At 35.3% G+C, this 16580-nt stretch overlaps 1 protein-coding gene across 4 annotated transcripts in view; it reads right to left on the minus strand.

The window, feature by feature from the left end:
- Positions 1 to 1997: 1997 nt before the first annotated feature.
- USP15 (ubiquitin specific peptidase 15) overlaps positions 1998 to 16580 on the minus strand; it is a 68846-nt gene continuing 54263 nt past the window's right edge. For 3 of the 4 annotated variants that reach the window (XM_042792134.1, XM_042792133.1, XM_042792136.1), the window contains 14 exons: positions 13324 to 13497; positions 12820 to 12978; positions 11906 to 12130; positions 10193 to 10276; positions 10009 to 10103; positions 9644 to 9832; positions 8665 to 8780; positions 8260 to 8535; positions 7872 to 7942; positions 7400 to 7515; positions 5362 to 5511; positions 4855 to 4958; positions 4195 to 4283; positions 1998 to 3886 (listed from right to left, as the gene is read on the minus strand). In XM_042792134.1, the coding sequence (XP_042648068.1) occupies positions 3701 to 3886; positions 4195 to 4283; positions 4855 to 4958; positions 5362 to 5511; positions 7400 to 7515; positions 7872 to 7942; positions 8260 to 8535; positions 8665 to 8780; positions 9644 to 9832; positions 10009 to 10103; positions 10193 to 10276; positions 11906 to 12130; positions 12820 to 12978; positions 13324 to 13497 (2034 nt within the window). In that variant the 3' untranslated portion in view covers positions 1998 to 3700. Of the gene's footprint in view, positions 3887 to 4194; positions 4284 to 4854; positions 4959 to 5361; positions 5512 to 7399; positions 7532 to 7871; positions 7943 to 8259; positions 8536 to 8664; positions 8781 to 9643; positions 9833 to 10008; positions 10104 to 10192; positions 10277 to 11905; positions 12131 to 12819; positions 12979 to 13323; positions 13498 to 16580 lie in introns of those variants that run through there. The other variant, XM_042792135.1, reaches the window with a different exon arrangement.

Consider the following 16580-nt stretch of genomic DNA (forward strand, 5'->3'; position numbering starts at 1 on the left):
GTCACAAAATCCAGCGTAACTGGGAACTGCAAGCCATCTTCTGCCTCCTACTCTGTTTTGTTTCTGTGACTCTCACATTAACAAGGTTAACTGTATCTTATAATTTTGGGGTTTATGCTGATTCTTATAGCCACCAAAAAATTTGCTGTCAAGGTGAAACAAAAAAGGCCCAAACAATAGGCCTCAAACCAGAGTTGACTTCTGAGTGAATCCCCCGACCAGCAACCAGCGTCGTATCAGCAGCATGAAGCAACCAGCATCTTATCAGCATGAAATGCAACCCTGGGAACAATCCCTGAAAACTATAAGTAAACAACAGGACGTAACCATAAATCCCAAATATAAGGAAAAACGGAAACTCCTCAGACGTGCCCGGATCCTGGCCAGATCCGGACACGCCTGAGTGAGGCACGTCAACCTACCAGGTATCTCCCGTGCATTTTGTATAGATTTGTTTGTTAAACTGTATAACAGCCGGGCCCTCTCACAGCACAGACGCAGACCCCACCCACGAGTGGACGCCCTGCGTGGGACTTCCCAATTGCCAGGAAAGACTCTCCGACCCTTCGCTGTGACGGGGCTCCCCAGCTGATGCACGGGTCGGGGTGATGGTAAAGTATGAGGGCAATGGGTGATGGATCTTTCTTTATCACTATAGCTGGCTTCATGTAGTAATGATTAGGTGCATTACTTACTCTCTCTGCTGCTTTAAACTAAAGTAAAACAAGCCTATTTCTTTAGCTTGGTGTCTGTGTCCTTTGTGTTAACCCCGTCAGTTGGCAAAACACAAGGTAACTGAAAAAAGCATACTGATTTTTATCAGACATGATTCATAAAAAAATGTTTGAACCCTCCTTCTTCTCTATAGAAATGACTAGTTGACTGACAATTATTTTTGATAAAACACTGTAAAGAATAATATGCTTTCCTTAGTTTTAATTTTAAAGCATGTCCACACTGGATGAATTATATATGTGAATACCTCATAGTTTTACGAAACTCACAACTTAGCTGAATTCCCAGAAACCTCTGAAACAGTCATATGGAAATGTTACTGATTTTTATATCTGATTAGGAAGCTTGCAAACTCACCGTGTGTAATCTTGGAAGCCAAATTAACAATAACAAAATTAGAAAGTATCTATGTAATTTTTTCCTAACTAAATGTTACTTTGATCAATACTCTTCTAAACCCTATCTGGTAGAGTACATTCCTTCAATTTAAGATCCACACATATATATATATATATATATATATATATATATGCATTTTCAAAGGGAGAATGAAGTGTTAGGAGACCGAGTTATCAGATATTAAAGCTCTGATCTACAAAGTCCAAAGTGAGACTTAAGTCAAAACAGATCCTTTGCTCCTTTGTGATTTTTCTGAGCAAGTTCTAGGCTAACAAGATATGGGAAAACCAATGGGATATGTATGAATGTAGGCGGGCTCTTTGTGTGTGTTATTCAAAAAGATGATCACTTCTCTAGGATTACCTCCTCTACTCCACAGATAAAATTTCATGTTTCAAGTGCGGTCATTAAAATAAGCGAGTTAAACTCACAAGCTACTTAGTACATAGCTTTGTATTTAGTTACTGTATTCCATACCTAAATAAAAAGTTTTAAGTCAAAAGCCTGTACCATTTCTCCCCACCATATTGGTTTGTCTAATCTTAAATATATTGCCTCATTTCACCAACCATCTCAGTTAGTATCTTTCAATGTGATGAATTACTGTTACAGAATTACTTTTAAAAAACAATAAGTTTTTATGACAATTTTTTTTTTTTTATTGCATCCCTATAAATGTTTTTAGAGCAAGACAATGACAGGAGAGAAACCCTTTCATATATACTATCTTCTGGAAATATTATTGATCTTATTCTGTGTTGGTCATTAAGTAGCCATTTTGTAACAGATAATACAAATCTTAGAAGACTACCCATTACACAAACACTGTGGGAAAAGAATTTGTAAGACAATGGAAGACTAAATAAGGCCTTGAATAGCTTTATTGAAATCTGTATAAATAAACATGCGCATTTCAAATGTAAACCCAAGTGAACTCAAGTGCAGACAAAATTTTAACCTCTGTCATGCAGGAGGTTAGTTTACATTTAAAAAAAAAAAACCTCAAAGCAGCTTTAAAATACCAGGATGAAACACCAGTTTTAATATCAAGGTATAAAGCAAAGCCATGTCCAACATACCTCATTTATATCCTGGTCAAATGCAATTTTTTAAACTTTTTAATGCTAACATAAATAAATAATTTACCAAAATGTGCACTCACAGAGTGAACTTTTATTTACAATACACAATTTATAACCTATTGTATTTGATTAGTTCAAGTGAAGAACATCATACTTTTTGCTTTTTTCTTTTTTAAATTATTTGTTTAAACAGTGGGACACAAAGCAGTTCTCCAGGTGAAGTGTGCCCCCGCACTCAAGAGCCCCTCTCAAAGGCAGTATTGTATACAAATCAACAATACATTCTTCCAAATAGATCAAAGGGAAAGCAGCAAATTAAAAAATGTTTCAAACTGTCACACTTATTTTGGCATCCTGGACCCCTGAACATAGTTAACTAAAATCCAATTCAAAGTTTATATGCCTTATATACTGTACAGGTTCTGACTTGAACATGCAAATGCCAATTCTCTTACAATGAGTCACCTTTTCAGATATGCTGTAAGGCTATGGTGAATTCCATCAGGAACACACAAAGAAAATCAACAGGCCTACCTTTAAAGTAACTTTGTTCATTAACAATTTAAAGGCAGGTTATATTGAAAAAATTCTCATCTAAGCCCAATACACAGTAATTACTATGGATACAGAATACTATTAACTCTGTCCCTATTACAGAGTAGTTTGCAAGCTGTCAAACTACAAAAACTGGGGAGAGAGAACTTAGACCACAATTTTAAATTTTGGACTGACACCAGATTAAAATTATGCATGTCTTATAAGCAAGGTAGCAGGAATTATGTCTGCAGAGTAGATTCCAACAAGCAACAAAGGATACTTACATTTAATTGAAAAACTTTTAATGCAGCATGAAATCCAGAACCTGTTCCACAGCAGCAGTAAGATGAACATAATATTCTGGATGCTCAACTATATCACAAAAGGTTAAAACACCTTTTCAAGCTATTTCTTCTATTGTGACCGAATTTAAAAAAAAAAAAAAAATTTAGGGACAAACAAAAATTTGCTGTTTCAAGAAAACTACTGCTTATATACTTATGACATTTTTACTTGTTGTCTGTGTGACAGCCTAAGGAACATGTATATATTAATCCAGAAACTAGACTTGGCAGTAGTATTCTTGCAGTACTAAGAAAATAAATGTCAGAAGTCCACAGAATTAACATTTTAGTTATTAACTCACATCCAAAACAGAAGAAAACATAATTCATCAGAACAGCAGCAGAAAACTTAAAAGGGGTTTATTTGTGATTTCCTATATATAGCTTGTGAATACAAGACTGTAAATGCATTAGAGACAATTTCTGTTTAAGTTTTTATTGTTTCACTTCAAGTACTGCACATGTTAAAATGTAATAACAATTTACATTCTGTTATCTGAAATTCCCCATCTCAGATTTTCATTCTTAATTTGGTGGGCAATTTCACTCTTCCAATAGGTATCCCCAGGGAGAAAGTCTCTTTTATGGCTTCTAGTTCTTCCATTAGTTAGTGTGCATACAATTTTCATTTTCTATATCATTATCATTTTCATTGCTGTCTTCATCACTTTCTAGTGGGATGCCTGTGGCAGCCGAAGCACCTTGTTTAGTTTCCCGGTCGAGGGGGAAAAAGCCAGTTCCACTGATGGTATCCTGTCTCTGGTAGAAGAGCACATATGCTGCTTTGGACTGTAAAAGAGAGAAGTGTAATACACTCATAAGGCTCCAGACAAAACATTTACAACCCAAGTTATCTTTTTTTTTTTTTTTTTTTCTTCCAAGTTTACAAGGTAAAATTACAAAGAAATCTAAAGCTTTCATGTAAGTTATTTTTGCATGTGGGAGCAAATAATTTTTGTTTTGTACTGTCCTTTGAAAAAACACAAACTACTACCTAAAAATTTAATGCAAGGTTCATGATTTACTCTTTGTTTTTCTCCCCTCGAGAAGAAAACATCATCAACAGTCCCAATTTTAGAAACACAAAAGGTACTTGCCACTATTTGGTCCTCACACGCAGTGGACACACTACTGTCATCAAAGTAGTACCACTTTCCATCATCCTTATTTTTAGCAAAAGCAGTATCTAGGACAAAAAAAGTACAATGTCGAAGGACTTTGTATCTTCATAGGTGTAATACAACCAGTTGCTAGAGTCTGTTACTGTCAAACACTTGACATTTAATGAGCCAAAACCTATTATCACTATTAGACTGATACTTTCACGCTTTTTATTTTTAAACAAAGGAAGCTTAACATACAACATTTCCCTTCTAAAGAAAATGTATAGTGAGTCAACATAAAATCCCTCAGTCACTTTTTAATTTTTCTCTCTTCTTTCAAGCAGATACGCAGTGTACAAAAACACAGACAAGACAAAATCAGTTGTAAGCATATAGTAGCTCTTATGGAACTCTTACATTTTCTCTTTTCACAATATGCATAATTAGAAGTCTAAAAGGACTTACATTATCCTTAAAAACTCATTTCATATAGACTTCTGCATTAGAATATTTGTGAAAGCATTTCAAGATAATGAAAAAATATTGTCCCATAACCATTAAAAAAATGCAATCAGAGTGATCAGTCATTAAATCAAAATAAACATGGAAAGAAAGCTGACATGTAGAGTGATGATACTGATGAAGTCAACTTACAGTGCCCTCCTCCCATTCCTCCATAGTGGTTGGAGACAGCAATCAAATTGTAGCGGCAAGGTCCTGCATTGGGATTAATAAGGAACTCTGACATGTCCAAGTCGCTGTTAAAACAAAGAAAACACACAAAAAAACAACCTAAAAGGTCATGTTAATAATATTTTTAACCATTTCATATTTTGATGGTCTTTGAGCCCTTTACTTTACACTCCCCACAAAAATCACATACACCAGATTACACCAACAGTGCATCTGTCACTCTGTGAGGAGTGGAACAGCAACTAGTAATCTTAGTCAAAACTACTGATAGAGTTCTTCCATACTTTTTTACCATTATTATTTTTCCAAGTTCGTACTTTTTACCTACAAGCATTTTGTCATCAGTGTTTACTCGATCCATGTATGGAAGCTGAGAACAAAACCATTTTACATAACTGCTGGATTAAACATGTGCCCTAGTCATGCTAACTTTTACACTTCTAGTACCAAAATATTTAGGTTTCTTACTTTATTGGGAAGTCAACCAATGTATCCAACTTGTCCCTCATGTATCTGCTGTAGGAAAAACGCTTTAGATGAACTACCAGTACGGGGGGCAGTGACCACAAGTCTAACTTCTTGGTAGCCTGCTGATGTTCTTTACAGTTTGGACAATACCTAAAAGAAAAAAAAAGAATCAATTTTAAATAACCGCAGTCCATATGTATTTTAAAATACATTACCATGGAGAAAGCCAGTAACATGGGAGGAACTGAATAAGCAAAAGCTGAAATACACACACGTTCCATCTTCTGTTACTAATGTCACTTATGTCCCAGTTTAAAATGTGAGCTGCTAGTGTGCAAGCATCATCACAGTGAAGCTCAACAGCATTTTAAACACAAAAGTAGCACCCCCCAAAACAGGATTTTCATCTCCTATGGCAGTCCCTGTATCTTTAGTTAAAACACAGCTTTCTTGTATTTTATAAAAAAAGACTCAGGGTTATGAAAATACTTCAGAAAAACTGACTTTATAAAAAGCCATAAATAACAGATAACAGTGGTTTTTCCAAGTTTCTATTTCCAAAGTCATCCATCTCCACTCCATCCCACCTACTGCTAAAACCAGGAAACAATGACTACTGGAACCTGAAAAAAACCCCTTACTAAAAAAACTTGCCTCCTTAGTAGGCAAGTACTAAACAGGCTGTGACTTATAAATTCCTGTTCCCTGCAACACATACTTGAATCTTTCAAGAACTAAGGCTCAGGGAGGAACATAAGTAAGAACAATGCAAGGAAGCAACCCTTCTGTGAAGTGGTCTACGCATATTCTACGTCTTGGTGTCTAACAAATAAAGATCTAGGAAAAAAAGAGGTGAGGCCTTATTAAAAAAGTCTGCACAAGTGTCTTTATATAGCAACATCAGAAAAGGACAAGAAATTAAGAGAACTGTAAGGGTAGTCTGTAATTGATGAACTGTTTTCCCAGTTGGCTTAGAATATCTGGAAAACAAATAGTGCTGGACTAGGGATGATGAGCTCTCGCAGATTAGACCTGTGAAGACCTGACAAATAAAGAAAGAATGTGATTAATGCCCTCTGGTGAGACATTCCTAGCGGCAACTGCTTGACTTCAGCAATAGTTGTATTTCGTAGTTTAGATACTCTGCTTAAAATGTCCTGCAAAAATGGAAGTGCTCCAATATACTGGAGTTATACAGTACCTCAAATAGTCTATCAGGTCTTGTATAACCTATGCAATCCAGAAAAAAATGAGAATTTGTAAGTCAGCCCCCTCTCCTGCCCAAATAAAGGAGGATCTCTGGTGACAAAGTTTGGAAGTCTCCCAAAACTTTTAAGTATCTACAAAAGAAAAAGTAGCAGACCCTCTTTTCAAATTTAATTCTGAGCTTCAGGTATTGATGAAGGATTCCTGTATGCTAGAAAACAGCTGAAGAAGGGTCTTATGGGAACATCCTACAACTGTGAATATTCACATATGATTCCAAATAATTTGGAAGAACCATGAATCAGAATAAAAGCCTCTGCCAAAAACTTAATGGTTGGAACATGAATTTGAGAAGTTCTGCTGACTATAGACAGCTCCCATCTCACAAACCTGTTGTTTAAGCACATCTCTATTTCATATACGAATGCAAGGCAAGTTATGTATTTGCATAAGAAAATTTCTGTGTGCATGAACCTTTCTCATCTCAGAAAGGAGTATTTGTTTAAACCACTGTGTTGGATTTGGCACAATATTATTCATCCCCTGTGGATCACAGTTCACAGACTAGAATATCTTATGAATGTACCCTTCCTCCTAATTCTGAATGCATTAATTGTCTCCCATGCAAACAATCCTTTGTATATGTTAACAACTTCAGTTAAGAAATGGATCAAAATAGAAAATGTTTTCAGAATTTTCAACTACGCTTGAATTGATAAGATTCAAAATACCATTAAGAAATCAATTAGATATCCCTGTTAGTGTTCAAGTGTGTGTTTGATTATATTTTGAGAAATACATGATAGAACATAACATTTTTTTTTGTCCTTACCATGGGTCTTCAGCACCTAGTTTTTCCTTTGTTGTGAACAGCTCAATGCAATCTTTTAATTTCACAAAAGGCTTTTTGGGAGGCTTATATTCCACACTTTCATGTTTTTCAAAATCCTAAAGAGAAGTATTTCTTGAGTTAAGAGAACAAATGAAACAAAACTCATTTTAGTGTTGTCGTCTTACTGTAAGCAGTAACTACAAAGCTCCTAAATATGGAAAAACTGATCAGAAACCATTCAAGCAAAAAGTTTTCACAGCTTCATATTTACTTCCCAATTAGTAAGACTCAGATTTGCTGATTATTTAGATGTGTAAATGAAGTTTATGACAAGATATTTACTACAAATAGTGTGAAAAAAAGATATACTAGCTTCTTCTTTTGAAGACTTACAATGTCTTCTGTGACATTATTTGTGTTTTTCACATTTAAGTTTTATTAGAGCTGGAAAGGGGAGCAACAAACAGCTTACCTCTGCTGCACTATCATCAAAATATCTCTTCTTCAGTTCAGGATCCCAATCCAAAGCAAGGAAAGATCTTTCTAAGATTAAGAACATGTTTTCTCTTAGTATTATTTCTTGCTTTACATGACATTGTATTAAATTTGGGCAAACACTCTTCAAAATGAATTAAACAAGGCTAGCATGAATTTAAGGTGAAAAACTGAAGCACAGACAACTTCTGCATTTCTAAGAGTTAATTACAATAACAAACTGATTATTTATACAGAATTTACTACTGGAAAAAAAAAGATATATCAAATAGCACACAGAGAGAATGAAACACTATTTTCTGGAAGTGTAGTCAGAAAAAAAGTATCAGAATCAAATGTCACCCAACCTGTTCCCCATGACTTACCGTCAAGCCTAGGTTGCCTATCATCAAATCTAATATGCCTGGTATCATCTTTGATGTAGTTTATGTCAGTATTGCCTAAATTATTGAACTGGAATGTAAACAATCGCTTTTTGTGTCCCGTGAGTGGTTGACCTTTGCAAGTATCCTCAGTACATAATCCATTTTCAGAGTCATTGTCACCTCCAACTGAGTCTTCTGACTGGCTGTTTTCATTCTCTGAAGGAAGTTCCTGATCCTGGCTGGATTCATCATCTTGTTCATCTGTTTCCATTTCACCTGAAACAAATGGAAGAATTAGGATGAAGAAATGAGGTAGAATAACAATAATCGAAAGACACTACAGAATTAACTTCAGTTTCACACTGAACACAAAATGCTAAACACGTTTAGATATTTCAGTCTTACTTGGAGATCCTTCTTCATGTATTCCATTTGGGCCATTACCATTGATACCATGGTCCTTACAGCAATGTAGGGATCCTTCCGTGTCTTCACTTTCAGTACATGTTTTTACGTATCGGCTACATATAACACATGGAAGCAACAGTTAGATTCAATGGATTTTTAAATATTTACATGGTTCAAGCCAAACAATTAACCAGTTAGAGTAAATCCTTTCTAGTGTACCGTATTCCTGCACTCCTTTCTGATTTATTCAGAATTAATAGTTTTATTGCCTAACATGTCTACTGTTACAGGCACATCTGAAATTCTGTTCATCTACGATCTTACTTTTTTGGCAGTTACCTGATTTTACGTATCTTGATTCTTGGTATTAGACTCTGTTTCTCCAGAAATCACTTTTTTAACTGTTCATTAACCATATTGTTTACACAAAAAAATATATGGGTTCCCTTACAGAGAAAGCTACATCAACAGAAAATTAAGCATAAATTTAAACTGGAGGTTATACGATTCTAATTTCTTCCATATACTGACACTTCTTCCAGTCTAGTTTCAGAAAGTGTCTACCATATAGTTTTACAACATAAGTCAGTATATGAAGTTGTATAGCAGGTGCAGGAGGTATAACTATAGCAGAATAACTGACAAAACATTTCCATTTTACCAAGCCCTAACAAACAGCTATGTATACAGCAGAATTAACTCCCCTAAGCTGACAATACAGATTGGCTCTCTACTGTCTTCTCAAATAATTTTTGGATGAGGTCACGCTAACAAAAAATCAAATTAAAATCCACACTAGTTCAGATCTCAAGTGGCTCAAATTTTAGATTTAATATATTTAACAGGAAGCAAATAGAAGACTAAGTACTCAAATCTAATCAGTTTTTTAGCAATGCATGTAAAACTAAGTGCCTACTGATTTCAACCACTAGCATTACTCATAACAAATGCTTTTTACTTTAAACAAAAACCTTACCACATTCTTAGCAGCAGCAGGTTATACAGTTTATCTTCAGTATTGTTTCTAGGCACTGCTATGAGAAAAGGTTGACCGAACAGCGAAGGACCACTATGGCTGTAGCTAGTGTGCCTGCACTTTTCCCTTAAACAAACAGGAATTATAACTTGTTCTGTATCTTCTGTTCTGTTGATAGCAATTTCAAATCTAAAAGAAAAGCAATCAAAAATACAAAGGACAACTGTCATTTTAAAGGCTATAAAGGAAAAAAATTAAAAAATAATAAAACCCCAAAGATTCATCTTTATCTTAGGTCGAGGTTTTAATCTTTTGCAAATAACTGAACAAAATGCAGAGACACGAAGCATGTTATCTGTACTTACACATAAATGTCATCACGTTCCATAATACTACTTAGATTTTCATCCATGCCAAATATCCTGTGGAACCTATGATTGTATATATCAGTAACAATCATCTATAAAGAAAATGGAATATACATCATTAATCAGGTAAATATGTGTTAAAATGCTCATTGTTGTGCTTCATGTAAGAAATCACTCTTACCTTATCTGCAGCAACACCAGACAAAGCTGACAGTGCTGTGCAAAGATCCAGTATATTTCCAATTTTGGGAACAACTACTTTGTACTAGAAGAAACAAAATGTCACTTTAATTTCTTAAGAGAACAAATATGCATGAGGAAAAACCCAAATAACTTATCACATTTTCAGCATACTTCACGTACTTCTTTCAGATTCTTGAACTTAAGGTGTAAAGCATCTAAATCGACAAACAAAAATTTGGAAAGCTGCTGAAAAAGTAGTAATTACCTTCACAACTTTACTCATACAAACACACACACTTTGAATACTACATTTATTAGTTTATACAATGCTTTTTTTTAATGTTATTTTACTTTCTCCATACGAAGACTAACAGCACTAATTATTTAGATTTATATTTCAACAGCACCTGCTTACTTAAGCATTTAAATAGTATGCATGGTATTGACTAGATTCTTAAATATGGAATATAACACAAATTCTTTATGAAGTATTACTGGGGAATAAAGCAATGGCAGGCAATGGATACAAGCTGAATTGTAATTTCACATGCAGACAGAGAACCTGATGATTAACAGTCAAACAAAACCTCTCTGCGGCTTCCCTTAGTGCAGTACACCTGCAGTTTGTAATGAAACTCCACACAGGACTCTTACCTGTTATTTGCATAATAAATAAAGACAGGATTAATTAGAAATAAGGTATTATAACTTTGTAATCAATCGCCAAGTACAGCATGTGTTTGGAATCTCCTTAAGTCTTAAAGTTATTTAGACTCACAAAAGCTCTACTGAACTTGTACTCTTCCCAAACTCTACTCCTTCCTGCATAACCATCTCAAATGTCACACAGGGTCATCTTCAACTATTGTCTGTCCCATGTGCAAACCTGTTCTCACAAATAATTAAATTTCTAGTAGGCTCATCTCCCCCTAGTCAATAAATGTCCCTTATCTTTGACTTCCCTAACTCATACTGCCCTTGAGAACACTCCCTTTTCCCCCACTTTCCCTCTTACAGTACTCTGATTTCTGGTGTCAAAGCCTTTTTGCAAGCCTGCCTCACTGCCCATGTCTTATTTATTTCACTTATCCCCGCTTACCCCAGAAGGTACAGATAGAACCATTTCATCATGATTTCATTACTATAACCTATGTATATTGTTTCATGCCATTCTAAGGTGTATAATACCATACCTCCTAAAAAAGGCAAGAGATACTCTTTACAAAGAAATCTCATCTGATCTTTTTTCTTTTGACTATTAAGTGACAGCACAGAAGAATTCAGGACTACCGAATACATTTAGTCATGGGGGTTTTTGCACCAGTTATTACAAGTATTTCCCTTTGTAGTCTAAGAAACCGAGAAATTAAGTCTGGATTAAGTGTATAAATATTTTTTTTTATAACCATACAAGTTCATTATAGCAACACTAAAATAAAAAAGGAGGACAGTATGTGTTTTAAAGATTAAGAAGCCTTATTAACACAACCATAAAGAAATTACCAACATCTTCCTTGAAACTGACAGAAATATAAGATGCCATTGTAAGTGTTCCTCAGGCTTTTAAGTGGGACTTTAGAACACATACCAGAAAACAACAGCTTGTTGGATTTGCTTATTGTACTTATAAATTTAAAAAATGTAAAGGAACTCAGGTTCATTGTTAATGTGACACAAACCAGGAGTTTTGTACATAAACTAGGAGGCTTACCTGCATAGGCTTTGCAAGCGGATCCATTCTAACTAAATAAACTTCCAACGTGCGTTCTTTTTTCATGGGTAATGGAAGTGTCAAGTAACAAAAAGGATCAAAGGTTACAGATATCTTAGCACATTCAGGACAAACTAGGGTGGATTTAAAAAGGCCATGAAATATATCTACAATGATGGAATCATTTCTTTTTAAATGGTTTTCCCAGGCTTCTTCAGCAACCACCTGTAATTAAAGCATGACCTGGGTTATGAAAAAATAGTAGGAAAAGAATCATGAGAAGTATTAGTAAGAGTACTTGATAGAGCATTCTCAATTACCACCTAAACATAGAAATCTCACTCCAAAGGACCCTGTAAGACATGTTACTACTATCAGGATCACAGGTTAAAAGATGTACGCTTTTCCTACGACAGAGATTCTGTCAGTGATATTACATAGTCTGAGAGATACTTCCCAAGTGGCTTGGGGCAAGACAAAAGCAAACAAACTAAAAATTTGATCTGAAAGAACTCAATACTCGTAACAAAGGAAACTACCTATATTCTTGTAGGTCAATGCTAGAAGAGTTTCCCTAAAGTCAGAGTGTTGGAGAGAGACAGAATGCTGCATACTGGAGGTAAAAGAACAATAGAAAGGAAACTGTTTTTCCAACTGAACTCAGCATTGAATTGAACAAAAAGGTCTTAACAAAGCCTTAATACCCTCCGCCCCACCCCCCCAATTATCTTCCAAATACACAGAAATTTACACAGGTACTTGAGCAAGATTTCCATTTTGAAGTCTTATTTTCTGAAATCTCTTCCAGAAAAAACAACACGTGATCAGCGTCCCAGCCTTTCAGTGCACGATCATGTACCTCGCAATGTGTAGCCTTGACTGAAATGAAGATCAACCAACACCTAAAACACTACCTTGTCTGGTCTCCCATCTGCATCCTTTAACTGAATGTAAGGCTTTTTCCTAATTCGATTCAAATCCTCATGTAATCCATCCAAGAGGAAAGCCAGTAGCTCTTGACAATCTTGTTGCTGATAACCAGAAAATTGTGGTGCAAATCGTCCCACTTGTGTCTAAAAAAAATAAATACAAATACTTCTGGTACCTTAGTTGTTACAAAAAATAGGTATTTCCAAGATGCTACAGCTGAAAGTTGAAAAGGTAAAACTTGTAAAGTTATAAAAGGTAAGCTTTTAAATGGAGACAGGAAGTCAAAACTAATTCTCAAAGACCAAAGCACAAGGACAGTTGACACTTACTTAAATATACATCCAAGTGTTTTAACAGTTAAATGAATGGACTGCATACTGGTAAATATTACTTCAAATTCTTATTCTCACATATTTCTGCACATTTTGTATACTTAAACTACAAAACCAAAACTGACAATGTACATTCAGGTTAAATTCCATACTGACCTTAAATGCTCTTGGGGTAACATAACTGTATTTTCCTGACCACATCTGCTTGATAAGCTCTGCATAAGATTTTGCTATTTCACCTCGCATTCCTAAAGGATTGTCAAAATTCAGTTCTTCTTGGTATTTATCATTGAGGAAATATTCTGTAAGAGGAGGTGTGTTGCTCAGACACTGTAAACAGAAACACAGAATTTTTAGAACAGTGATTTGAATTAGTTCTAAACAAAGAATGTTTGAACTTTGTTAAAAGAAGCCATGAACAATACTTTAAACTGTATTGGCTAGTGCCCATGGAGGTGTGGGGGGGAAGTAATTTCCAGAAACAACTAATGGTTTTCAACCAAGACTGTCTGCAGCTATCATTACAAGTTATGCACAGATAATACTTTTCAAAAGCTTTATGTCAGAATTTATTAGCCAATAGTAGTCCAGCCAACCACACTCTGACAACAGTTTGTATTGAGGTTCAAAACAAGCAAAAGAAGGTAGTTATTGATATATGAATAGTAGATTTATGAAACTCCTTGCTCAAAGTTGTTATAGATGCACAAAGTTTACAGGGCCTCACGGAGAGACTGCACAGGCACTTGGAAAAGAGAACCAATAGGGCTTATTAAGTAAAAGTACACCACATTCAGAACAGTACGTGAGCAGAAAATAGTTGAAAACTGAGAGGGATTCTTTTCCGGCATGGGTGGGAGGGAAGGTGAGGATGCTTGCACTATTCCTTCTCTTCCTAGGCATCTGCTTATGGATGCTGTTGAAGACAGCAATCTACGCTAGATAGACGAGACCTTGAATCAGAATTGGTACAGCCCTTCCTCCGTTCATTTAAATTTTGTGAAGCTGCTTAGAGCTGAAGTTAGTTCAAGGAAAGCATGGGCCTTGGTTCAGACTGTGATAATGACTTATGCTCTGTACCAATTTGTCTATTTTGTCAGCACTTATAGATAGCAGGATATAATTACTGATGTATGATTTACAATTTTAGGAAACCATTTTGAATTTTTATGTACTACTTCTCACACTCCTTTAAACAAAAACTTTTTCCATCACTTGGAAGTGATCCCCATCTCATGCCTTAGCATACAGAATTAGCAAAGTTTCTTCATTAAATATTCTAAGCTTTGATGCATTCTTTCCTCTATTAAACATTCAAAGAAAGGTCAAATATTTCATCAGTCTCATCTGCCTCTTTGCAAACAAGGAGAACAACAAGAATTTTAGCTATTTAGCACATACACTACTGAGTAAGATTCAACAATTGAGACTGGAAGAATTGTAACTTTATTGAGCGGGGCAAAAAAAAAATTATTCCTATTTCTGCCCATCATACCTGTGTAATATTACAAAGCAAACCCAGACATATGCTGTAAAGCTGAGTTTCATGTCTATATCACAGTCCTTTCTTTCTCTCCCTCCTCACCTAAAGCTTTCATGAGCTGTCAACACTGCAAAAAAATCCTGATATTACTGGCCCTTCTGGACACTAATGGTTGAAGAATGCTCGTTTTTCTCTTGCTACATGGTAAAAAGCTTTTATTTCTAGTACCAGTGATCCCAAGCACGCCCACCCAGCCTCATAGATCTGCATTGTCAGTTCGGAAATGATCCATGCAGCTAAAAGGAGAAACATTTGGTCTCTCAACTCCATACAGAAGTGATCAGTTTTCAAAAGATTACTTTTAGCATCAACTTAAATGAATGGATGAACTACCAACTTCCACCAGATACCCAAAACCAATACAGTGCAAACAGTGCTAAACTAACTATAAATAAAACTACACTTTAGGTAAAATTGCATGTTCAGTCTGCATGATGTGACAAATTCTACTGCCCAAAGAAGTCCTGCCCCTTCTCTGCTGATCCTCATCTGAGTGCACAATAAACACATTCACCTTGCTAACCTGCCCCCAAAAATGTATTTCCTCCTCCTTTTTCTTCTGGATTATTTTTGGGCTGGTTCGGGAGATCAAATCAGTTCAGCAGATCAGCTTAGTGTGATGAACGTCCAGAACAAGGAACTAAATGATACAAAACCAGTAGACTTTTCTATAGGTTTAGTCAAGTACTACACAATGTGCTGATAGTGTGTTGTTTCATAAAAAACCTAATTTATCTTTTTCTAGTTTTCATCTGATAAATTAGTTTTGTCACTTTCTCAGAATATTAATTTATATTTGTATGTATAAGTTAAGAAGATTACTGTAGATAATTTCCCTTTTCCTTATAATGATTTCTACATCCCAACCTAAGATGCCACTGATGGTAGTACTGGAATGCACAAGTATCTATCTGAACATGGCAATTTCTGAGGTACAGAACTGACATATTTTCTAAAATACCAGATGCCACAACTTTTAAGAGAGTAGCTGCTAAATGAACCAATGTAGTTGACCACGTACCCACTGATCTTCTCAACATAACAGACAAAGCTAAATGATTACAAACATGCTTACTTCTTGAAAAGGCTGACAATGGAGAACTATTTAAGATCATGATTAAAGTCACAGGGAAAAAATCATCCAGAAGCCAATCTGAAAGGAATTCTGCATTCTTATTTTCTCATGATGTGACACATTGTAGTTTATCAAGGAAGCCTTATGGAAAGCATCAATTAAAAAACAAAACAAACCAGAACTATTAGAACCAAGACAATCTACTAGACAGCAGTCATCAGATTTATGTGCCCTGTTCAACCTAGTGGTTTTGGGTTTTTTGTTTGCTTGTTTTAAAACACAGACATAGGTAAACTAACAAGTATACTGACAGATGAAGAATAATAGAAATGAAAAAAGCTAAACAAATATGGCAAAACTGCAGAAAACCATCTGTGAACTAAAGAGGTAACAGAACGGCACTTCATTTCAGGTACTGCAGTCTCCACAAGTTTTCTTTAACCAACAAAACTTCGCTAAAGTGCTCAGTCTCAGAACCTAAACTGGTCATTTAGCTAAATGACTATGGGAAAAAACGGAACAGAACGTAGAAACTCCAAGACCAGCTATGAGACAAACCACAGAAGAGAAGGATTGGTCGTCTTCATGACAAAGGTTAACACTGAAATTATAGTTCCATATTTCATATTAATTACTTGGAAAAAAATGAAAAAGAAAAAAAAAGATTTTTCTGTAGCAATCTGTGAATAACTGTTTATGTAATCAGTGTCAAGGGATCATATCAATCTCCAAGAAAATTACACAAACAGTATGACTGGACAAAACAATGCTTCACACAGTTTGTGCATGAACTGC

The sequence above is a fragment of the Tyto alba genome, unplaced genomic scaffold, assembly GCF_018691265.1.
Source record: "Tyto alba isolate M040663 unplaced genomic scaffold, T.alba_DEE_v4.0 Super-Scaffold_2, whole genome shotgun sequence".
Lineage (NCBI taxonomy): Eukaryota > Metazoa > Chordata > Aves > Strigiformes > Tytonidae > Tyto > Tyto alba.